The sequence below is a fragment of the Sparus aurata genome, chromosome 16 (genome assembly GCF_900880675.1).
Source record: "Sparus aurata chromosome 16, fSpaAur1.1, whole genome shotgun sequence".
NCBI lineage: Eukaryota > Metazoa > Chordata > Actinopteri > Spariformes > Sparidae > Sparus > Sparus aurata.
In genome coordinates, this window is record NC_044202.1 from 24,575,427 (window position 1) to 24,598,793 (window position 23,367).

Genomic DNA, 23,367 nt, shown 5'->3' on the forward strand with positions numbered 1-23,367 from the left:
ATTTTTTCCTAACAAAAAATTTTAGAATGACAGCAGGAGACCACTGATGTGTGGAGTGATTTTGGTGACACTACACTGAATATTTTTTGTAGTATTTGGGGTTGCACTTTGTAGACGGTCCCTGCGCCCTCGTCTCACAGACAGCTGACCATAGAGACCAGAGTTAATGTCCAGCCCAGAGGAGCTCGTTTTGATGAAAATACGGTTGTAGCTCGTTGTCTACCTTATAACGGTAGGAAAGAGTCGTCGTTTTTGTTTCAACAATGTTTCGCTTATGAGTTGTTGATTCGGGAAGTTCGAATCTGTTTCCAACTTTACCGAACTAAATCCTACCACATTAGTCTGTTACGTATCATATCAAACCCGTCTGAGCTCTCTTGCAGTGCTTTAGTGTTCTTTCGTTTTGAGATGCTGCTGCTGTATGAGAGGCGTTCACATGAGCTCATTGATGTGATGATGAGACTCCACCTGCGCGAACCGCGAACTCACTGAAGTTACTGTGAGTGACTACTGTGCACTCAGGTGGCTGTAATTCAAGGCAAGCTCGCTATGCTGACCGGGCCAGGGGCACAGAGGCCACTGTGGCCGTACACGGGGCATCAGCGACCATGGCCGCAGTGAAATTCCCGACCTGGTCACCACCAGTGAAAGCATGCAGTAAACTACATTTGAATGATTTGACTTTTCCTGGTAGGTGATTCTTGCAGTAATTCTGTCTGCGTCACTAAAAAAACAGTAATGGTAACTATATTTGAGATAGTTGTCTAGGTGAAACACTTACGAATACAAGTAATTATTCTACAAAGTGTCACACTTTAATAGACAAATCTTGCATTTAAAACGACCATAAACACCAAGATTTAATTCATAAAGAAAAAAGGTTGCATTTTTCCTACAAAAAACAAACATCAAGCTGCGTAGCCTTCTGTCCACTTACACAGCAGAGGTCCATTCAAGTTACCAAAGAATTTGGTTACTTGCAGTAATACAAGTTCTGAGTTAATGATTCAGTCTTTTCAAACGTTTGCACCACTTTTATCACAACATGTGCAGAACCACCAAGGCCTCCAGCATGGTTGTGTGCACTGCTGCGTTGGATTTGACTGACAAAGAGCCTCATTCTTCACTTGTACATTAAGTTTCTTGTTGCTTGATAGTTGAGCCTGCTGACTGACTGTAGCGTCAGTGAGAGGGCTTGACAGCACACTCCTCCACAGTGTCTTGTTAGCAGCCACGACAGTTCAATCCTGTTTTCACTCCGGCTGGTCTGCCAGGTCATTCTGCTCAAAGTATCTGCAGAAAAGACATGGGCAATATGCAGCTTTTAGCACGCAAGCCAGATCTGACCTGGTATACATACTCTATGCAGTTTACACAGATATAAGCTGTGGTAAATACCTGGCAACAAGACAGATGAGCAGGTTGAGGGCAGGCAGTTTCTCATCCTCCTGACTCTCCTGTGGAATCATTAAATCAGGACACATACACGCAGATATAGTCAGCTGTAATATATCAGAAGTATAATGACCTGATGGAAATAAGCAAATAGATTACCTTTAGATAAAGTAATGCCTCTATACATAAATAAAAGTGCTGTAATGAGTTCATTTGGCATGACATGTGGCAAGTTAGCCTTAGCTGTGAGAGTGACAATGACAGGATCACCTACAGTCTGAAGTTAAGTGCCAGCACCTCAGCAGTGAGGTTTAGCACCAAAAATAGCCACAATGATGCAAAAGTAGCAACAAGCAAGTTTCTGCTTAAATACCCAGGAATGAAAAGAGTACAGCAAACACACAGGACCATCACAGGCGAGACGACATCAGCAAAAGTAATCCTACCAGCGTGCTGCGGAGCTGAGCACATCTCCTGGCCAGCTGTCTGATGGAGGAGTGAGCTTCAGGCAGCAGAGGTTTCTCTAGGCAGGCCAACAAGGAATACAACCAGCAACCCTGAAGCAAGCAAAGCAAGAAGTCAAACAATTTCACAATGATTCAAACATGGGAAGTACGAAAAGGAAACTCAAATGACGATGCATAAAACAAAGTAGTATTTCTTCATCTCGTTGGGTGGTTTGAATACAGTAGAGCTCACCGCTTTTTTATTTGGGTTGGAAGAGATAAGCAGGTACATACTGCTGCTGTTTACCTTCTGTTTACATTCATCTCCTATGCCACGACAGAGAGCAAATAAATGCTCCATTTTATCACCATGTTCTGTGTGCAAACTCCTTGACAACACTTCAGAAGAATTACCGAAAACACAACACGGTAATGTGAGTGTTGTATTCAACTCGTGGAAACAATCCATTAAGCTAACTTACCAACTGAGGAACAAACTCGTGTTCATCAAACCAGCTGATTAGAACGTCCAACACCATCAGCACTGTGGACTGCAGAGAGGTGAGGAGGAAACAGACACATCAGTCAGACTGTTGAACTGGTTTAAAGTGAGCTCAGAGAGGAGGGGATTTACCTGGTTCAGTCTGCTCACTATACTGAGGAACGGAGGGAAGCCAACCTGAGTGCAGACACATGCAGTCACAGAAGAAGTAACAATCATTACCACGGGCCGTTTCGATTTTCACACTACACCGTATTCTTCACAATTTTTAAGAAAAAAGAGGAAGAAAAAAAATATCAATTGGAATGTTTTTGTCACACAAATACACATTCATACAACCTTGCTATAGTCCAGTGCTGGCTCTGGTTCAGCAGGGCAAGACGAAAGGCCAAGAAAGACCATCTCTCCTAAACAAAATCTCTTCCAGCCCTCCTCGTCTGTTAGCTTTGGCTGTGGGACACACACACACACACACACACACACACACAGACACAGTATGCCTTCCATGAAATGGTAACCACTTAACACTTATGTAACTACTGAATAAATGTTTCGACCATGCCATCTCCTCACCATCTGCACATTGTCGTCCAGAGACTGGCTGCTCCAGTGTCTTCTGTTCTTTGTGATGCTCTGAAAGCAAAACACAGAATCCACATTGGATAATTACAGGTTGTTGACAATTCAAGAAGGGCTTTCAAGATAATGCTTTTTATGCGATCGTATGGACTAAAGTGAGAAAAAAGACCTGAACGTTTTTGTTCTACCTGTCTGAGACCAGAGAAGTTGCTGACTTGCTGCTGCTGCCAACCGAGACTGGGGCAGAACCCCGCTGGAGCCGCATGACAACCTGCCACCTAAACACAGAAGCAGTCAGGAAGTTAAAGAAACAGAAAACATCATCCCACCTAATCCTTCACATGCCAACACTGGCCACTGCCCTTTTCTACACTGTGGTTTGCAGGGGAGGAAGCATCAAGAAGAGGGACATACTAGCATTATTTGTAGCCTTTGTGATATCCATCCAGAGACTGATCTTTTTTTTTTTTAATAAAGGCACACAGAGCAAAGCAATACACTTCAATCAACAGTACAGTTTACATTCAGATGATGATTATTGTACATTTACTCACAGAGGCATTGACTGTTTGTTTCTTCTTCAGTTTCTTGGGGTCAATGTGAGCGACCACCACCTCTGGACACTGTGACGCCTCCAGCCTGAGGGAAAGGAAACACTCATCATTCAGGCACATGACTGAACGTCTCTCCTCACGCACCAGTACTCACACACAGTTCAACACGACGGGTAGAGTTTATCAGTCGCGGTATCAGTTTGAGGAGCAGTGTACCGTCATAAAGCAATATTTATAACACCGACATAGCTTCTAACATCACGCAGGCAGTCACGCAAAAAAAAAAAAAAAAAAAGACCCTTTAAGTATTAAGATGATGAGCCCTCTACTGTCAATATCCACCATGTTTACAATACTTCCGGTGCCAGCACAAGTGTGATACAGGACAGTCGCCAAAAGACTCACAGTAAGTCTGCTCTGTCTAAACGGTCAAACAGGGGCAGTTTGAGGTGAACTTACTGGACCTGTCGGAGGTATTCCTGCGGGTTTCTCGGCGGTCCATTCAGCTCCAGGTTCTCTGTGGCAGCTCCAACCTCAATGGGCAGCAGCCTCGGCATTAACTCGTCCACGTCCGACTTCATTTCGTATCAACTGCGAGCTAATTTGTATCAAACTGTATCAGGGAAAATGTTGCCAAGTACGGGAGAGGCGCGGATTTGCAACATAAACTTCGTCAGAGGACACCAGCAGTTTATTTTTCACAGGTGGTGAAAGAACTCACAAACTAGGGAGCCATCTTTGTTGTCGACGCGGAGCGATGACGTCGTCTTTGTGCGCGGCGTTGGTTGCCATGGCAATGTAGGCGGCTCGTGTTGTAGTCTTTTTAGATAAAGACTAAAGTCCAGAAAATGTTCACGTTTTGGCCTGGTAAAATATTTATCTTTCGAAACATTTGTTTGTTTAATTCACTCTAAACTTTTCTGTCTAATATTGAAAACAAGTTTAAAAAACGTTTACCAGTGACCAGATAAAGGCTTGTAGGCATATTGCAAGCAGCTCTTGGATGTTAATGATTATCCTCATGCTAGCCTTGGGCCTATATCTTATCTCAGCTCTCTCATTTACCACTGAGTCTTCATGACAGCAACAGCCTAGAGGCAATGTCCACTTGCCTGCACAACTGGCTACAGTGATTTCCCCATGATGGACATTTTTTCTTGATACACTCCTGTTAAAACAACAAGAATGGCTGTTTCACAGTCTTACAACGTCCTGTGGAGTACAGGCATACTTTTTGTGATTTTACCTCACTTCAGTCTGGGATTGCTGTCTGACTACAAGATCTGTGGAGATTCTGAGTGTGAAGGTAAGTCCTTGTGATATACTCTCTTAGTTAATTCACATATAAGGAACTCTATTTTTAAAGCTGTCTTTAGGATTTTATCCCTGTCCTCAATTGTATCATTTGTGTTTCTGTTTAAATAACTTCTTTGTGGCTGTGTGACTTTGCCATTATGTGTGTTTGTAGGCCTGGTGAGCAGAGTGAAAGCCATCAGGGACTACCAAGGTAAAGATTGCCGTTTCCTGAGCCTCAGAAAAGGAGATACCATCTTTGTTTACCACAAACTGACCGGAAAGAGAGAAGACCTGTGGGCAGGAAGTGTACGTCTCATATCTTATACTTCCCTGTCTTTCTCTCTCTCGCTCGCTTTCTTTCAGGAAATAACTCATTCGACTAAGTCCCTGAAGTTCTAGGTAGAAGAGATTAGTCTTGATTAATAGTTTAGATTCCCAGCACTGATTGAGTTATGTTGCTTGTCTGTGGAGGCACTCCATGCCATTCATTAGATGATTTAATTATGTACCTTAATAGTTAGAATTATAGGCACAACTGATTGAAGTGATTTGAGTAACTTTGGGCTAAAGCAAAAACTGCATCAATGTAAATGTACCTCTTCTTTACTGTGGAATGTCTTAAATGAATGTACACCAGAAATAACAAAGGGCTTGTTAGGGCTTTAAACCTGGAGCAACACATTGAGTTGGATGTATTGTGAGTAGTGCTTCTGTCTGCTGAAGATGTGAGATTGTCAGTATAATGGAGTAGAGGATTATGGTTAAATATGACATCAAAGCTGTACAGCGCAGAATATATGTCAGGGTTTTAAAAGTAAAGTGTGTAGAATTATCTTTGCATAAGCTCTCATTATACAGCAGAGACTTGGTGTATAATTGAAACAGAAAGGAGGGCTATGGGGGAAGCCTGCGTTCTGAGGGAACCACAGCTGTTACCAACATGAATGATCAATTTGCACCACGCTCTATACTGCAATCATAGCTAACTGTAAAAATGGCCATAAAGTGAAGAGCAAAATCTTAAAAGAAATAAAAAAAAAGATGTGCTTTATGATCTTTGTCTCTTTCTTGCCCTACCTTTGGTTCTCCCACTGTGCTGATGTGGCCTCACAGAAGTGTGATTGCTGCTCTGTTTTTTTTCATCTTTCAGATTGACAAACAGTTTGGTTATTTCCCAAAGGATGCAGTGAAAGAGGAGCAGGTTCATGCAGCTGTGGAGAAAGTAGTGGAAACACAGGTAAACACTGATTTTAGTACTTCAGAAAAGAAGCTTTAATACTGTAGCAGGGGATTGTAATTGAGTAGACTAAATAGTAAACTAATATGGTATAGTGTTTACCCTTGAATGAGTACTTGTTGAATCTGTATAAAATAAATACTTTATTATCACAAATGTTGGAGAGTATTGAACCACACATACTTTAACTACCACTTTACTTTGTTTATTTTTGGCGGACCCCGCCACCCTCTAGCTTCAAACAGTGTTCTGGGGACCTTACTTTCCTCTGAGAACAGCTTGTTTATTCAGTTGTGGAAAAAATAATATTTCTTCTCCAAAACTATGGTTATGGTAGGTGACCTATGATCCTGTGGCAATTTTTGCAAAACAGTGCCATTTTTTTGTTGGCGTGAGATTTATTCGTATTGCATTCTGTCACTGCTTATTACTAAAGCGCCCTCCTTTGCTCTCTTCATGCAGGAATCGGATTTCTTCTGTATGGATGAGTTTGGTTATATAATTGACTCCAGTCATTTGGACAGTGACGATGATGATTATGATGACAAAATCCGAAACCAGGAGTCAGAAACCACCCAGACCACCACATACACTGAAGACACAAGTGCTGAAAGTCCTTCAACATCCGAAGATGTCTCGACAGAACCTCCAGTTTCAGCACGGGAAACTGGCGACGCATCGACAGAAGCGGACGAAAGCGAAAATGCAGAAGATGCTGCTCCCGGGACTCAAACGGAAGCACGGGAGGCTCCTGCGGCTCCTGGCGAACAAGGTGGGTCTGCGTCCTCTCCCTGGCTCAGTTCTTCAGTGACAGGATGGCTAGGTCTGTCTACAGAGGACGAACCTGGTGAGCCAGCTGAAGGGGGGACAAAAGATGAGAGAACAGAAACACAGGCTGAAGCTTCTTTCACGTCTTCTGTGACAGGATGGCTAGGGTTGGGAGGAGAGGGAAAACCTGATGATATTGTGAAAAATACAGAAGACGACAAAGAAAGTGCTGATTCTCTCACTTCAACCATGACTGGGTGGCTTGGCCTGGGAGGAGAGAATAAAAAAGATCACTCCGCTGAAGAAAGAGAAGCTGACGAAGAACAAGAACCAGCAGAGACGTTCAGGAGCAGGAGGATGTCTCTGGACCTAGAAGGTAGCCAGTTACATGAAGAGGAGAAGGAAGAGAGGGGGACATTGGATTGGCTGGGAAATGGACTGTCAAACACCTTGGGCTTTGGAGTGACCAATCAGGAGGCCGGACATGAGGGAGCAACTGAAAGAGAGGCAGAGGAGACAGTCCAAACGGAGGAGGAACAGCCAGGGTCTGGCTCTTGGTTTGATGTGGGGATCGGGGACATTTTAGGCTTCGGGAAAGAAAAGAGTGAAGCTGATGAGAGAACAGAAAGTGATTTGAAGGAAAGAGAAGAGATACCAGTGGATACCAGTCCATCACAACCTTCACTGACAGAGGAAGAAATAACACAAACTAGCAATGCATCAAAAGTGGAAGATCCTCCAAAAGACCAAAATGTCCCATCAGAGATAGAGATAGTGTCTGGCACTAATAATACTGATGGAGGTTCTTTAGATGGCAGCAAGGACAGTGTCTCATCTGAAGATGTAGCATCCGAGGTCAATCAGAAAGACAGGGATTTGTTAGAAGAAAAGGCTGTAGGTGGAATGCCTTCAATGCTCGACAGTGAGGAAGAGGAGGAACATATTGTTTCAGAAGATATTGAGAAAGAGGAAAACATGCTAGACGGGGAAAGATCAGTAGAAACGGAGGGGGAAGATCATCAGATGCCTAAGTCAATAGGAAATGTAGATGATGACAACAGAGAGCCCGGAAAAGACGAGGGTGACACCGATCAGGATTTTTTGACAGGATATGACATTAACTTAGGGTCTGACAGCGCCGGATCTCTGGATTTAAATGTAGACTCCACGGGGCGATCTGTGGGTGAGGAGGACAAAACAGAGGGAACGGCTGAGGAAAGGTCTGATATCCAAAATAAGATTAACAACACAGACGAATCCACTGATAAGTCTGCTAAAAGTGGTCCTAGAAGGGATGATCATGACGGTGAAGGGAGTAATGCAGATAGAGATGAACTTCAGAAAGAAATTTCCCCAATTCAAGCTGATGGATCAGCAGAACAAAGTCAAGTGAATGGGGCTGCAGAAGAGAGATATGAACCAGTCTCCACTGGGGAAGACACTTTACCTGCTCACAGAGAAGAAAACAATACATATCTTTCAGAGTCACTGGCTTTAACTGGTAATAACACAGATACAGAGACAAACCAGGGGGAGCAGGGGCACCCTGTTGAGGACAGCTCTCAGAGGTTTGGATCATCCAATAGTCAAAGTACAAAAATGTTGTCTGACAACTCCTCCTCAGAGGAGGACAGAAGATCATTTTCTGCTAGTGAGAGCACACCAGAGATGGAGGACGATGCAGATCAGAACTCTGTGTCCCCAGATAGGCAACAAAGTGAAGGTGATGCACACATGCTAAAGGAAACTGAGAAAGCTAGTGAAGACAACGTCCAGACAGTTCAAACTGAGACAACAGGGCTTGAGGAATATGTTCTGAATGAAAGCGGTTTAAAGTCAGGTACAGGCTCTGAAACAGAGACTGATGAAGACGAGGAGGAAAGGCAGGATGAGGTAGAGGAGTCAAAGGAAGAGGAGAAGTCGCAGAAAATGAAGGAGATCAGGGAAGAGGTACAGGAAGAGGACCACCACAATAAGGTGGAAGAGGTACAGGAAGAGGACCACCACAATAAGGTGGAAGAGGTAAAGGAGGAGGAAAAGCAGGGGGAAGAAGAGGAGTTAAAGACAGAGGAGAAAGGGGATGAGATGGAAGAGGTAAATGAGGAGAGGGAGCAAGAGGAGGGGGAAGAGCTACAGGGAGAGAAGAAGCAGGAGGAAGTGGAGGAGTTAAAGAAGGAGGAAAAGTCACAGCAGACAGAGGAGTTGATAGAGGAAAACCAGAAGTTGAAATTGCTAAAAGAAGAGACAAGGGAAGAGTTAAAGGTGGTGGAAGAGGAAAAGGAAAAAGAGGCGAAAGAGGAAGAAAACCAGTAGAGTCATCTCATTTTAAGGCAGAGATGGAAAACAGTGACAGGGCAGAGTCAGGAAGCATTGAGAAAGGGACACAAGGTGAGAATATCTTGGAATCTGTGCTCTCCGAAATGCCTGCACAGTCTGGAAAGAGAGACACAGAATGGCCACAGGTGAAAGAAGAGGAAAGCGAGGAAGAAAGCGAAAAATGGGAGGAGGTGGAAGAGGTAAAGGATGACATGAAAGAGGGGGAGGGTGAGAGGAGGGATGCGGGAGATGAAGGGAGCCTGAAATGTGAAAATGAGCGTTGTCCTCATGCTAGCAGAGATGGACTGGTGAGGGGTGGAGATGAAAACAATTTTGAGATTATAGTGACCGCAGTAGATGACGCAGAAATAGTGACAGGAGAGCAAAATCCAATGAATGACAATGATCAAACATTAGCAGACAGGACAGCAGTGAGTCAGGCGCTGCCGTCTGAGGGCATGGAGACAGACGAGGACAGAAAACAGGATGAGGAAGAAAAAAGAAATGATGATGCTGAGGCTGACGAGGGAGTAAAAGAGCAGGGTGAGAAGAAAAACAGTGATTCAGATATAACTGGGAGTAAAGGCATCAAAAGCAACAATGCTGACAGTATCTCTGATTTAAATGGGAAAACTGATTACACGGACAATGATCTGCAACCTTCAGGTGAGAGAGGCCAAAACAGCATTTCTCAACTCGATTTACTTGGCAAGACAGCTGACGACAAAGAGGATGATCGTCTGTATTCCAGTGAGGCCAAAAACAAGAACGTCTCGAATGACAAAGTGCTCCACCAGGGAGATGAAACCAAACCAGAAGACACTGAAACTAGCAACAACGAGATTTCCAATGAGACGAAAACAAAACATTTACGCTCCGATCAGAAGATAGACACAGAGAAGGAAACTGACAAGGGAGAGGGGGACATTGTGAATCAGGATGCTCAACATCCAGCCGGTTCTTCACTTGTGTCTGATGGTCACAGTAAAGGCACCGCAGAGACTAAAAGTGGAGGGGCGTTTGGCCTTCTCAATAACGCCTTTAGCTATTTCCGCCAAACACCTTCCACTGAATCCACCGAATCTGAACCAAGCTTTGATTCGGTTGAGACATCCGGGTCACACGCCCCTCTGACTCCTGGACAGGAAATGGATTCAACGACTGATTCAACTCAGGTTTACGTTGAAGATTTGCACACAAACTCTACGATCATCCTGTTAGAACAGCAGCAGCAGCAGCCAACCCCACTTACAGTTACCCAGACATCATTTCCGCCAACGACACAGACCGATTCTCACCCAAGTTCTCTGTCTCCAACCACAGGAAGCCCCCTCCAAACAAAAACCCTCTCCAAACATTACAAGAACCTCCTCACATACATGAACGCAGACGAGACGACTGTTTTGATAGGGCTCTTCGGAGGACACAAGCTGCAGTTTTTGGATTACATGTTAGGAAAAACGGATTCCAAGACTGACGACCGTGACAGTGATGAATCAATAGTTTTGGATATAGAAAGACTTCTGCATTATCACAGGGAGACACTGGTGGCTCCGAGCATGAGGCTCGCAGACGCACCACAAGAGGATAAAGAAAAGACGAGCACACTCATCGCACTGCAGAAGCTAGAGATGCTGTTGGGAAGAGTGAGAGAGACTTTCAACAAAGCAAAATTAGATGTCAGTAAAACAAACCATCAAGGTATTTTTGTCTGCATGGCCTCAAAGATCATAGCTTTTATCAGTGACACTTTAAGTTAATTTAATATTTAATTTTTAATGCATTTGACTTCAATGATCTCAATCAGAAAACATGTGTTTCCCTGTTAGATACAGATGAGACCATCAGGGGAGGGTCAAACCAGATGTCTGGGTCCTCTGCAGGCCTCGATAATAACACTCCAAGAGATGAACAGATGGGGGTGGATAAAGAGAAAGTCAGACACCTGAGTGGAGGCATAGGAAAGGAGTGGGTCACTGAGGATAAGAAAAGAGAAGAGAAGGAAAACAGAGGTGAAGAAGAGAGAGTGTCCCCTGAGTCCCGACCTCATGTTCAACGAGGAACACCGCAGCCACTAGAAGGTATGGATGACTCACGTAACCCGAAATCAAGAGGGATAAAAAGATGATTAAAAGAAATTGAGCACTAACATATGAGAAATGAGGAGTGCTACTCAACCTGCTCCATCTTCAGTCCTGTGACGTACAAGCTCACGAGCTCGGACATGATGGCATTACCACAACCAACAGAAAATCTTTGGATTGACTTCTAATAATATTGTACTGGCAAAAACGTTGCAACAAAGAAGAAAAGCTTCAGTGTCGAACGTTCATGTTAATAATTTTGCTCTAGGTCCCGGGGTGATGAACCGAATGCTGGACTTTGTCCATCAGATGGCTGAAGAATCGACCACTCATGCTCATGCAGCAAGGGAGCTCACCATATGGCTGACTGTACAGGTAGGAGTTGTCAGCAGATTTAAATCCACGCCAGCCAAACAGGTTAAATGATCACTGAATGATCTAAGCCATAAGTGTTATTTGTTTGTCATGTGACATTCAACTACAACACATTTTATTTTGTGCTTCAGTCATCTTTCCGGTTTGTTCAAAGCAACATTGAATACAACGTAGAGATAACCACAGTGTGTTTGAGAGGGATGTTTCATTGTACATTTGGTACAGTAAATGTATTTTTAAAAAGCTATTTAAATCCAATAATATACTATTTTAAGCAATATGAACAATATTGTTTTCATCAGTGAGACGGGTCAATGTTAAAAAAGGTACATGTGATCGCTTTTGTACAGAACATCTTTGGTTCTCTTTAGTGCCAACTGACAGAAAGCTCTGACACATCTTTTCATGTGTGTACACCGTGGGCTCTGGTTCTTTAAGATGGTGAACTTGTGACATGTTGATCCGACTCTCCCTCTGGCATTTAGCTTTACCTACCTCTCGGCTGTCAAACGAGCTTGGGTAGGCATCATTACTCGCATTCCTCGGTTGCTGCTGGGTCCATAACATATAGCCTACAGTGAGCCAGCTGGCTGTCCCCCTGCTCTAAAGGCAAACTGTCTAAAATACTATGAGAGGGATTGTGATTCTCTAGTTTCAAATGGACGAAAATGAGAACAGTTTGGTGAGTACCTTTTTTAGAAACAAGAATCAGTCACGTCTTCACCTGTGTCCTACTTACAGAGGCAGGTTGTTATTAGCCAGCGGCTAAACTCAGCACTAATGACACATGGTCGTACAGAGCTCCAGAACGGCTTTTTAATATACTTCCATGTTAGGTTTGACATTATTAGTATTAGTTACTCAGTAAAACAACATTGAGAACACGTCATTTAGTTTGGTGACACCTGTTCCTTTTAGTGTCACTTTGAAATCGCTCCGATGTGCCAGTGTGGCATTTTACAATTGGTGACGTTGCGACTGAACCATTTTTGCAGCTGGGGGTGTTATTATATCTACATGACCTTGTGGGTTCTCAAATCAATGTATATTTATTTATTTATTCTTAATATATATGGAGATTATTTACTGTTAACTTTCTAAGCCATGACAATCTAGGGATATCTTTACAAGCAGTTTGTAAAGAAAATCCAACTTTCTTTCCCCTCCCATGACGTGGTCGACTCCTCAGCGTCGGTGTTGTGAATAGGATGTGAAATCGCCGCTAGTCCGGCTGCTGATGGCTTCAGTTTCTATACCTAATGTCAGTTCAAATGTGAGATACCACTAAAATAAGCAAATGAAATAACTCGGAGATGGCGGAACAGACGACAAGCGACCAGTTGGCCAGCAAAGCGGTCGACATTCAGGCGACGGCAGAGGCTTACTACAGTATCGCCGTGGAGAAAGTGAAGGATGTACGTTATGTGGCAGGTTTCATTAGCATTTCCCAGCTAGCCTTCACAGTTGACAGAACGTAACAGACTGTCAAGCAGTAGTAAACAGCTCAGTATTATTGTTGCGTACATTTTTTACATTTTGTACAGCTTATACTTGACTACGTGTGTGCTACCAGCGTTGTAAACCAACTGTCAATACTACATTGAGATTTTAAGTTGCTTTTTGAGATGTGTTTGTGATTCTTCTCTGAGTTCGCTGGTAGTAGTTAGCTAGCAAGCTAATTGATAGTCACCTTGTGTCTGATCAGGTGTTATTGTAATTCACTTATGTACTATTTCTAATCTTTCAGACAATATATGGCAAGTCTAATTCTTAACTGCTTCATCCTATCCTTTCGTATCTTTAACAGCTGTGCAGTAACCTTTTAAAGGCTGAGAAGTCAAGGCTGTTTACATTTCGAGATCAGTTATATTAGCTTTGTCATATATTACTAAAGATGAGTTTAGAAAGTTATTTGATTCCTTTTAGAAATATAAAAAGCATAATCTACCTACTGAAGCAACAGCTGTTAGTGGGTTTCTAGAGCATTGACTAGGACCAGTATTAAGGCCAGTCGTGCAACACTAAGGAGCTGATCCTCATGTCAACAATATGTATTCCTTTGTGTATAATCCACTTAAGTAAATAGAGTAAACCAAATAATGTTTCCAGACTTTCAAGGATCAAACAGGATGTGTGCTTCAAAGATGTTCATTAGGGCCAGCTCCTACAATAAACAGTTCTCTCCTGTTCTTTCAGGTTGTGTCGTCGCTGCCTGATGATATCAGACCGGGGCCTGACCTGTATGGGGTCCCATGGGAGCCTGTCATCATCACCAGTCTAGTGGGACTGATGACGATGCTGCTGTTCACCTGTAGATGTTATAGCTCTGTCAGTATATACGCATCAATATCACATAGATGTTATATGATTTCAGTGTAGTAATTTCTGGTTGTACTCCTGGTACAAATAATTTATCAAATGATTGCTTATTCATGTTTCTTTTATTCTTGTTTTTACAGGTCAAAAGCAGATTGTATCGAAGTAAGTTCTCACTACTTATTTCTTAACATGATACATTTTTATGGCTTGAGAGTAACAGACTTAATACAGCTCATCACTACACACTGTACAGTATCATATTAAGCAGAAATATATGAAAGACAACTGCTAAATATATTCTTTATAAGCTTTGTATTCCCTGTTTTCAGGTAAAGAGCGGTGGATGGCTGAGCAGGTTGCACAGCTGCTGGATGAAAAGTGTAAAGTTCTTGAGACTCTCAGCAAATGTCAACAAGAGGTTGGTACTGATACCAATGCAGACTGACTGCTGACTACAAGCAGATCTTGTCTGACACACAACTGCGACCAAATTCATATGTTTTCATTTAGCATGAAAAACTTCTGACTCTTGTTATTAAAAAGCAGAAACTCTCACATTACAAAGTGCAAGGACATGCTATTTTGTCATGGATAAGGCAAATGTTGTCCATTTAATTCAGATGTATGTCCTATTTATGTTATTTATGTGTCATTTGCAGTATGATGACCTGGAGAACTCACTAAGGGACAGTGGTGTCTTGGCCCAAACTCAAAAGACAGAACATCTGGAGGTAACGCAGAGACAAAAAAAAGATTTAAAAAATCTGGAAACAAAAACCACACTGTTAAACCACAGATTTCCGCAAAATGTATGGCAAAAAGTCAGATACTGATCATGTAATGTAACTTCAAACAGTTGCTTAGTTGCTTACTTACACATCGAACAACATTATCATTCATTTGGAGCTGTGTGTGTCTTAGGAATTATTTGTCTCTTTAGCTGCTGAATGCTCCACTATGCTAATTACCAACATGGCCAACTGTCTCTGATGGCTGCTTAGTGATGAGTAGGAAGTATACAGTGGCTTTTTAGGGATTTCTCACTGAAAACAGTTGCCTGCTGACACTGAAATGCTATGAGAAAAGTGATACTGAACCACAACAGTCAATTTTTAACTGAACAGTTACAATAAGATGAAACTAAAGCTCCTTAAAGCTAAGTGGAGTTGCGGATTCAAACAGTATTTATCTGTAGGTTCATCACTATGAGCGACCCATCCTATACTGTCAAGCTGTCATTTGATATGCTGTTATTTTAAAAATATTAGTTAAAGCCGTTTTCAAGGTCAACATTTCAAATTCTGAAGTGATTCACCAAATTTGGAGTAATGATTTTATCACACTAATTTGATTAATCTATCTATTGATTTAGCATTAATCTGACTCCTCATGTTCACCTAACACTATCTCACTCTTTTGGGAGTTTGCTGAACCCATCTTGTTTTCTTGCTCCTGCAGGGCAAAGCCAGACAGTTGGGACACGCTAAAAGGGAGCTGGAGAGGGATCTCAGTCAACTGAAGGATCAGCTGGACCAGCAGAAAGATCATAGAATAGAGCAAGAAAGAAGGGTAGGAGCACACACTTTACTTTCAACATACCAAACTGTCAAAGTAGAGTTAATTGTAACATCTACAATTGATAACATTTGGATAGGAATTGAAATAACAGTAGTATGATATTATTGGAGTGGATAATTGTTTGGTTATCCTTCCAGATAGCAGTGCTTGAGGAGAACATGAAAACATTTGATGAAGAAACCAAAGACCTCCAGTCACAGGATGAGCAGGTGCGGTCCTCCTTTGCCAAATAGCTTGTCTTTGTACCTTCATATTCCTTTTTACTTCCTCATATTTTGTTCCTCTGCTCTTTCTCTTTGTGTTTCATGGGATATTATTACTGCTCGTTTGTCTCTAGGCACAAACTACGCTCAAAGTGTACAATATGAACAGTGACAGACTACAGAGAAATCTGGAAACGGCTGGAGAGGAGAACGCACTGCTACAGGAAAGCAATGCTCAGGTAGGATGATTTACACACACAGACACCTTTACACAGTTACTGTGCATGGCAGGAAGCGAGGTGTTTTTGATTTACTGCTTAGCCAGTGTGTTCCAGTCAGTCACATGATGTACGTCATTCAAGGTTTTCTTTGTGAACTCTTTGCAACCCATGTACTCGGAATTATTAAAAAAATAAATATTTTGTGTCTTTGTCGCTCCCATTCTTTCTTTATTCCCCTGCAGTTGAGGCAGCAGGTGGAGGGATGGGCAGAAAGAGTGAGTGAGTTGGAGGCAGAGATGAGCAGGTGTGAAGCCACCCACAGCGGGATGCTGCAGGATGTGGCCAACAAAGATGAGCGTATTATGGTATTATGTTATAACGTTTTGTCGCTAGTTACCTTTTTTGTTTACCTCAAATTTGAAATTCCCTAATAAAAAGGAAGAAAACTGCCTGCAATGATGTTCAAGTTCAAATTTAGTTTAATGATTCACTTACATTTTTTTTGTGTTGTTTGAAATGAGATTGATACCAAATATTTATATCCTTCCAGTCTTTGACAGATCGACTGCTGAGTATGAAAGCTTGGGATTCAGACCTGGAGGAGGAGGAAGGTGAAGAAGGCGGAGAAAAGGAGACATCTAATGGGACAGCAGGGAAAGAAGGAGAGAATGGAAAAGGAGGCAGAGAGGACACACAAGGCCACCTTCAGAAAGTCCAGAAACTTATTTATGCTGCTAAGGTACATGATTGTTTCAGACTAATGGAACAATATGTTAAACAATGGAAATGTAAAAATGGAACCCAATATGTTTGTGTTTGTGTGTAGCTGAATGCAGACCTAAAGTCAGTTGATGAAGACAAGGACAGAGCTTTTGCCAAACTGAATGATGAAGTCAAAGCTAAAGAAGACTTGCTCGGTGAGTAGACTGTACATGGATGTCTTTTGTTACCAAGGTTGTCATTAAGATGTGTGATACAGAAATAATAAGTCAGACAAAGTCTACACTTATAGTTAACATTAGTGAAATATAAACAGCTGAGTTCTAACAGGTTAAAAATCAGCTCTATCAGAGTAGAGACTCACATCACTGAAGTAATGTTTGTTGCATTTGTGTCTGTCTTTGTTTTCCCTCAAGTGGGCATCAAGGAGTTGGAGAATGAGAAATTATCTCTGCAGTCCGGCACTGAGCACTATTCAGATCAGGTAGCTGGCCTCCACTATGTATCAGTGTAATAGTTTATCATATTGTTGTTCCACTTTCATTTGCATTTGGATTAATTTCTCTTATTCACATGTTCAGGTCCAGAGATTACAACAGAAACTTCACATTATGACTGAAATGTATCAGGAGAATGAGCTCAAGCTACACAGGTATGAACACACATTTTCCTGTAAGAAAAGGTTGCAAGTGCAAATGCAGTCTTGACAGACAGATGTATGTGTTTTCAGACTGCTGACCGTGGAGGAAAAGGAGCGCCTGCAGAAAGAAGATAAGTTAAATAAAGCAGATAAAAACATTGCATTGGCCATGGAGGAACTCAACAACTACAGGTAGCTACTTCCTCAAAATATTATCAAACATATTGTGAGTATCCCATGCACAGAAACAGCTGGTGTCTCACATGTCCATTTCTCTTCAGACAACGAGCAGGAGAGATGGAGGAAGAGCTGGAGAAATCCAAACAATCTTACCAGACTCAAATATCAGCACATGAGAAGAAGGCCCACAACAATTGGGTTAGTAAAACACCTCTTGAACCCCCTTTGAAAACTCCTCAAAATATTAAGATTAGTCATTTTTCAACTGTCAAACACATGTGATGTGATGGTTTGATCACCATGGCGATGACTATATCTCTATGAGCATATCATGTCATGTTACTGAGCTCTGCTTAATTTTTCCAGCTGGCAGCCCGAGCAGCAGACAGAGAGCTGTCAGACATCAGGAGAGAGAACGCCCTCCTCAGACAGAAGTAAGCATATAGTAACTCAAAAATATACTGTTGTCTGAATTCAACAGAAATGTATGAAATATTCACATCTGTTTTATTTCACTTGTTGCATATTTATACACAGCATACATTATATAGCCAGGTCCAGAAAATGTTTGTCATATATTGACTTTAGGTGTATTTGTTTACAGGCTGACAGACACACAGTTTAAACTAGACGCCCTCGACAAAGATCCCTACGCCTTGGACAATCTGGCTCGGCCACTGCCTTTCAGAGGTTAGCATATATATATATATAAGCCAAACACAGAAAATAATTTATGTTACATCCTGTGGATAGTAGTCCCTAGTCTCAAAAAGCTTTCTATCACCTCTAGCTGAAAGGTCACCATATGGTCCATCCCCTCTGGGTCGACCTGCATCTGAAACTAGACCCTTTCTATCTCCTCCAACATTAATGGATGGACCACCTGCTAGACTGTCTCCTAGAGGTATACACACACACACACACACACACACGCACACACACACACACACACATATACACACACACTGAAAGACGCAACCACTTCAAGCATAAATAAAGATTCATGTAATTTGAAGACATTCTCCTAATATCTTGTGTTGCAGTCGTGTGTTGACTTATTTTGAATACAGTTTTGTTATTATTTACAAGCCCTAGTTATAATGTGAACAAAGCCTTCATCTTAGATGCTAAAAGTCAGTCTCACAAAGTCAATACAATTAAGAGTTGCAGCACGTTGGGGATGACCAGCTGAATGTAGCATGATCAACTGCAGATGCTTAGACATGTGTAGTGTGTGTGCATGATCTGTATGCTAGCATGCTGTTGGTGCATCGGACGTCCACGAGAAAAACTTTCTCTTTGTCTCTCTCTTGCAATCACACTCAGTTGTCTGACATTTTGTCCTTGGCCGGTTGGTTCTTTCCTGTTCCCTTTCCTTTTTATACCCTTCTCTCTCATCCTCTCTTGTCTCCAATCACCTGTCCTTTCCTCCCTCTTTCCATTCTACCTCCTCTTTTTGCTGGTCCTTTCCTCCGCAGTGCCTCGTGGTCCACTGGAGCCGGCAGGTGGCCACGGGGAGATGGAGCGGAGTGGAGGTCCTCATTCAGACAGTGGCTCAATCTCTCCGACATGGGAGAGAGATCGCAGGGGACCCCCAACAGGACCCCCCGGGCATCTAGGACCTCCAGGTGCGTGTGTACGTGTGTGTATGTATTGTATGTGCAAGAGAAACAAAGAGAAAGACATGCAGTCAATCAGTGAGGTCAGCTTGCATTATGGAAAAGCCATAATTAAACTGGTAAGTGCTTAAGAGTTAAAATTCTTTCTATTTGCTTATGATACAATTTAGATAACTGCTCAAATTTGTTTTTTTAATGCTTAAAGAACTGTAAAAATTCTAGTCGACTCAAGATGACCTAAATAAAACTATTTTGCAGTGCTGACAACATCCCTGCTCTTGCGTACCAAAGTGAGAATCAGCCTACAGAGTGCAGCAAAGAACATGTATCTATGTCCTCATTCTCATGGGGAGATATCTGCATGTGGCCCTGCAGAATAATATGATCCATTCAGCATGTTAATTATGACATTATATATACATGTGTAAATATTCAGCCTGTGTGGCATCATGATCACCTTGGTTTTGTTCAGATTCATTATTTCCTGCATGTTCTAAAGGCATTGTGATATTGTGAGTGCACACTGTTTTGGAACTCAAGCTATGAAAGCCAAAATGTTGATCTGTAGCTGTTACTGCACAGGTGTAGATTAAGTCTATGATTATTGCTCTGTTGCCAAAACAGCAAGCCAGACAGCCCAGTACCAGTCCAAAACCCAGGATAGCTAAATGGAATTCTGTCATCATTAAGGTCATTAGTTGCACCTGTGCAAGTCAACTGTCAGAGTCATATAGTGTGCATGAGCATGCTAAATGCATGTTGACACAGTGCATGTGTATTGTTTTTAATGCATTTTGAGTTTTGACACTGGAAACTACAGTTGCATCAGATTATTGATCACATGATCCTGAGAGGATAGTCCACCTGAAAACACAGTTTATACACATTTACTGTAAAAGTTATAAAAAGAAACAAAATATGTATTATTTTTAAACTGTATTTCACCAAAGTTCAGACACTCAGAGGCACTCAAGGCGCCTCTTACAATGTCACTGTTACTGAAACCTCACAATTTTCAACTTGACACCTGAGAATGGAGCTGTATTTGACTTACTTCACAAATACAGCTCAATATTATTATTATTAGCTTAATACTGAGACATTTTCACGTATTACTGTGTGTATTTCTGTTAGGCTATATGTTCCCCGAACCAGGTGGTCCAATGTACAGGAGACCTCTACCTCCTCCAGGAGCTCTGGGCCATTTGCCTCCTCTTCATCTGAGGGGTCTCCCCCCTGGACCCCCTCACCCTGTAGACATGGCAGGTGAGTCACTGTGATATGTAGGCCCATAGCTGCTCATCATTCCTCCAGTGTGCTTTCTTCAATATTGTTTTGCTATCTTGGACTGTAAATAACCTGTCAGAAATAAGAAAGATGAGCTGATTGTTCATTTTCTTTCATTCTTGTATTTATCATTATTTGATTTTAATGCAGATGGCTCATACAGAGAAAACAGCCTTGGGCCTGGTGAACAGGAACACAGAGAGGTGAGAGATGTTTGTGTGTGTGAAGCATGTGTGTGTGTGTGGGTATCTGTGATCCAGCCTCTGTGACATTTTCCTTTCTGTTTCTGTGACAGCAGTTTGGACCTGATCGAAGGACTCCCCCTGAAGGTGATCCGAGAATGGGGGGTGCACCACCTCCTGGACCCCTGATGGGCCCCATGGATGGCCCCTTTCCTCGTAGATCCCCTTATGGACCACCACCTCCAGATTTCTACCCACCCAGGGGACCTGGGGCCCCTCCCATGATGCCTAGTAAGGAGTCCTTTATCTTTTCAAATTTTTAGCACCATATAATCTCTGATTGCCATCAGAGGTCACCTAACTCTCTTTCCTCCTCATCCAGTGTGGGCCCCACCACCACCAGGAATGTTCCCTCCTCCTCGTTTCTCTACCGGGGGACCTCCTCTCCCTCCTGCTCCCCATCCTCATCACGTTCCCGCCATGCGCCCCTCTCTGCCCGTTGGCCTCCCACCTCCTTCCATGGGTCCTCTCCCTCCTCAGCAGTCCCTCCCCTCTCCACCACACAACCAGTCGCCTGAGGAGCACACACCCATGCCTGAAGACGCCATCTGAGCCTGACAAGATTTTCCTGAGCTGTGAGATTTTTGAGGTTGATGGATTATTGGGCGGCTTTCTGTTTTACATCCTTGTGTTCCTTTTACATCTACTCATTAACCAGGAGGATGTGTTTAACGAAGAGTGGGGAAACCTGCAGCCTTCGTGGTTGCCTCTTCCTTCTATTCGCATGCTATCTTCACTCTTACTTCTGCCCTGTATCTTGCCTTTTTTTCTGTCTTTATCACTTGCTCTGCTCCATCATCATTCAGCTACATTCCCTGTGAATTCAGTCCTGTTGCTGTGGAGTCACAGTGACAGCGGTTAGGCTTTGTTGTGTAATTTCACAGGCAGGGACACGCAAGTTTAATCTGTGCGTCTGTGTGTGGTAATGTTGCCATGTGAACCAGAAACAGTCGCTTGTTTGCTTAACGATGCCAGAAAGGTTTGAAGGCAGTTAGGTTGCAATATGTGCATGTAGAAATGCTATATGTGTGATATGGGGAAGAGCAACAGGGTTTTTTTGTACAGCATCTGTTGACATTTTACAGTGAAAGTACAGAAATCGCCTGATGCGATATATTTTGTTACACCAACACACAGGCCATTGTCACCACAATGTTAGAAATGTAGCCAGTTAGCATCTGCGTTGTTGTTGACGTGGATTCTACTGAGATCACATCAGGTCTTGTTTTGTCGGTTCTGAACAGAGTTGATCTTAAACTCTAAATATCCTTTAGAGGTCAAATGAGACAGTTTCCTAAAATATGATTAAAGTGCACAACTACATTAGCTGGCTTCCCTGTGGGATTTTAAGGACTTTGCCTGCATCAACAAAGCTTTTATTTCAGATGCTTTTGATCATGTTTCAATCATTTGGAAATGGCCTAGGCTTGAAAAAGTGGCTTATATTAGCAGCTTGTGTGTTGTCGTAGTAAGCTGTGACTCAACTTTGGCAGTCACAGTGCGGTGAATAAAAATGGACTGACTGGAAGAGAGGCTACTTGCAAAGCCATAAAGATGACACCCATGTGAATTTTGTAAAAAGGTGATTATTGATAGATAAATAAAGACTGTCAAATTGTCAAAATCTCAATATTTTCTGACTTATTAGTGTTTTTTGTGTATGAGTTGCAGCTGCAAACTCATCAGTGGCTAACAGGAGCACCAAAACATTGGAATGTGTGGTTAGTTATTGGTGTTGTCTGCAGTACTGTACATATGACATGCATTGGCAGTGTTTTAAAGATGTTATTGAATTTTTTTCTGAAAAGACTTTAATTTATCCCATCATTGACTGTAAAGTACAATTTATAACTTGTGATGTGTCATTTACATTTACACATGTTTTTGAAGGTGAACAGAACATTCTCAAAATAAATGCTGCAACTACAAAATTGTACATTGAGACTTGTACATTGTATATAATTTAAGATTGAATATCCATGTTAAATTCTGAGTATATATTCAGCACTCACTTACTGCCTCATTAATGTAAATGTGAATAGTAGACAATGGTTTTCCCAAACAGTTTCCAAATTGACTAGCATAATAATGAATAGCACTTTTTTAATGGCTAGGCTAATGAGCAAAAAACATTCTGACTTGTCAAAGCGACAAAATCATAGACCAAATTCGTTTCTGGTATGCATCCTGGCCCTTTGACATGGCTTAGTGGGAAAATCACTTGATGTGTGCACTTGAATCAAATCATTGGACGTGGCCATCGTCAGTCTTCTTTTAAATTGTATACATGAAACACGTGCTGTTGGACCAGATGCGTTGATGAAGGTTCTCAGTCATCCAGGTCATGGCAATTCAAAGTGTGTATCTTAAGCTGCATGTGTTTCAGTTCTTGAAGACATTTCACCTCATCCAAGAGGCTTCTTCAGTTGTAACTAACTGGAGGGGAGTTGTCGGCTTGTTGACGACACGTGAGCTCAGACTTTCAGATTTGTTTGGTAATCAACGACCCAGCTGCCTTCATGTGGGTTGCTAAGGCTAGGTGAGCCCAGGTGTGAATGGTTGTTAAGCCGTCTGGGGGAGGGAACTCAGTACTGTATTGTAGGCGGGTGATAAGTATGTCTTAGGCCAAGATGTTCACATTGTTGTATTATTTACATTGAATGATTTTTCTCCTCCAGATGTAAGTGGACAGCAGAGTCTTGACCTGAGGAGTTGGCCCTCCGGTGTTGTGCCATTGGTTTATGGAGAGGTTGTTTTGTCTCCCCAATGTACAAATCTGTGCAGTCCTGGCTGCACTGAACAGCAT

At 42.3% G+C, this 23,367-nt stretch overlaps 2 protein-coding genes across 10 annotated transcripts; one reads left to right on the forward strand and one right to left on the reverse strand.

The window, feature by feature from the left end:
• Positions 1-834: 834 nt before the first annotated feature.
• Positions 835-4,247, reverse strand: gemin2 (gem (nuclear organelle) associated protein 2). The gene is made up of 10 exons (XM_030443290.1): positions 3,936-4,247; positions 3,477-3,561; positions 3,111-3,200; positions 2,917-2,976; positions 2,683-2,793; positions 2,476-2,520; positions 2,324-2,392; positions 1,842-1,952; positions 1,399-1,457; positions 835-1,293 (listed from the first exon to the last, which is right to left on the reverse strand). Exons 1-10 carry the CDS (start codon positions 4,055-4,057, stop codon positions 1,254-1,256), a joined length of 792 nt encoding a protein of 263 aa, XP_030299150.1. The 5' UTR covers positions 4,058-4,247; the 3' UTR covers positions 835-1,253.
• An 88-nt stretch (positions 4,248-4,335) lies between these two features.
• mia2 (MIA SH3 domain ER export factor 2) lies at positions 4,336-22,497 on the forward strand. 9 transcript variants are annotated; one of them, XM_030443284.1, is made up of 28 exons: positions 4,513-4,782; positions 4,945-5,078; positions 5,923-6,009; positions 6,472-6,781; positions 10,923-11,174; positions 11,446-11,552; positions 13,749-13,880; positions 14,012-14,033; positions 14,201-14,289; positions 14,531-14,602; positions 15,330-15,440; positions 15,587-15,658; positions 15,787-15,891; positions 16,116-16,238; positions 16,424-16,612; positions 16,700-16,790; positions 17,010-17,077; positions 17,175-17,245; positions 17,324-17,425; positions 17,515-17,611; positions 17,780-17,847; positions 18,018-18,103; positions 18,204-18,317; positions 18,892-19,041; positions 20,167-20,298; positions 20,470-20,522; positions 20,615-20,792; positions 20,884-22,497. In XM_030443284.1, exons 1-28 carry the CDS (start codon positions 4,662-4,664, stop codon positions 21,111-21,113), a joined length of 3,366 nt encoding a protein of 1,121 aa, XP_030299144.1. In that variant the 5' UTR covers positions 4,513-4,661; the 3' UTR covers positions 21,114-22,497. The 9 variants fall into 9 exon arrangements, with proteins under 9 accessions (XP_030299146.1, XP_030299147.1, XP_030299144.1 ...); XM_030443285.1 differs by lacking the exon at positions 10,923-11,174; XM_030443279.1 differs by lacking the exons at positions 4,513-4,782; positions 4,945-5,078; positions 5,923-6,009; positions 6,472-6,781 and adding an exon at positions 8,988-10,794.
• The last annotated feature ends 870 nt before the right edge of the window (positions 22,498-23,367 follow it).

What these genes read in the sequence shown, in the direction of transcription:
- gemin2 (XM_030443290.1), bottom strand. Translation starts at nt 4,057, where the DNA reads ATGAAGTCGGACGTGGACGAGTTAATGCCGAGGCTGCTGCCCATTGAG. An exon ending in TGGACGACAATGTGCAGATG is followed by an intron (nt 2,794 to 2,916) that starts GTGAGGAGATGG and finishes TGTGTCCCACAG; the next exon opens with CCAAAGCTAACAGACGAGGA. An exon ending in CTCAGCTCCGCAGCACGCTG is followed by an intron (nt 1,458 to 1,841) that starts GTAGGATTACTT and finishes ATGATTCCACAG; the next exon opens with GAGAGTCAGGAGGATGAGAA.
- mia2 (XM_030443279.1), top strand. Translation starts at nt 9,114, where the DNA reads ATGGAAAACAGTGACAGGGCAGAGTCAGGAAGCATTGAGAAAGGGACA. An exon ending in AACACCGCAGCCACTAGAAG is followed by an intron (nt 11,175 to 11,445) that starts GTATGGATGACT and finishes ATTTTGCTCTAG; the next exon opens with GTCCCGGGGTGATGAACCGA. An exon ending in CCTGTAGATGTTATAGCTCT is followed by an intron (nt 13,881 to 14,011) that starts GTCAGTATATAC and finishes TTGTTTTTACAG; the next exon opens with GTCAAAAGCAGATTGTATCG.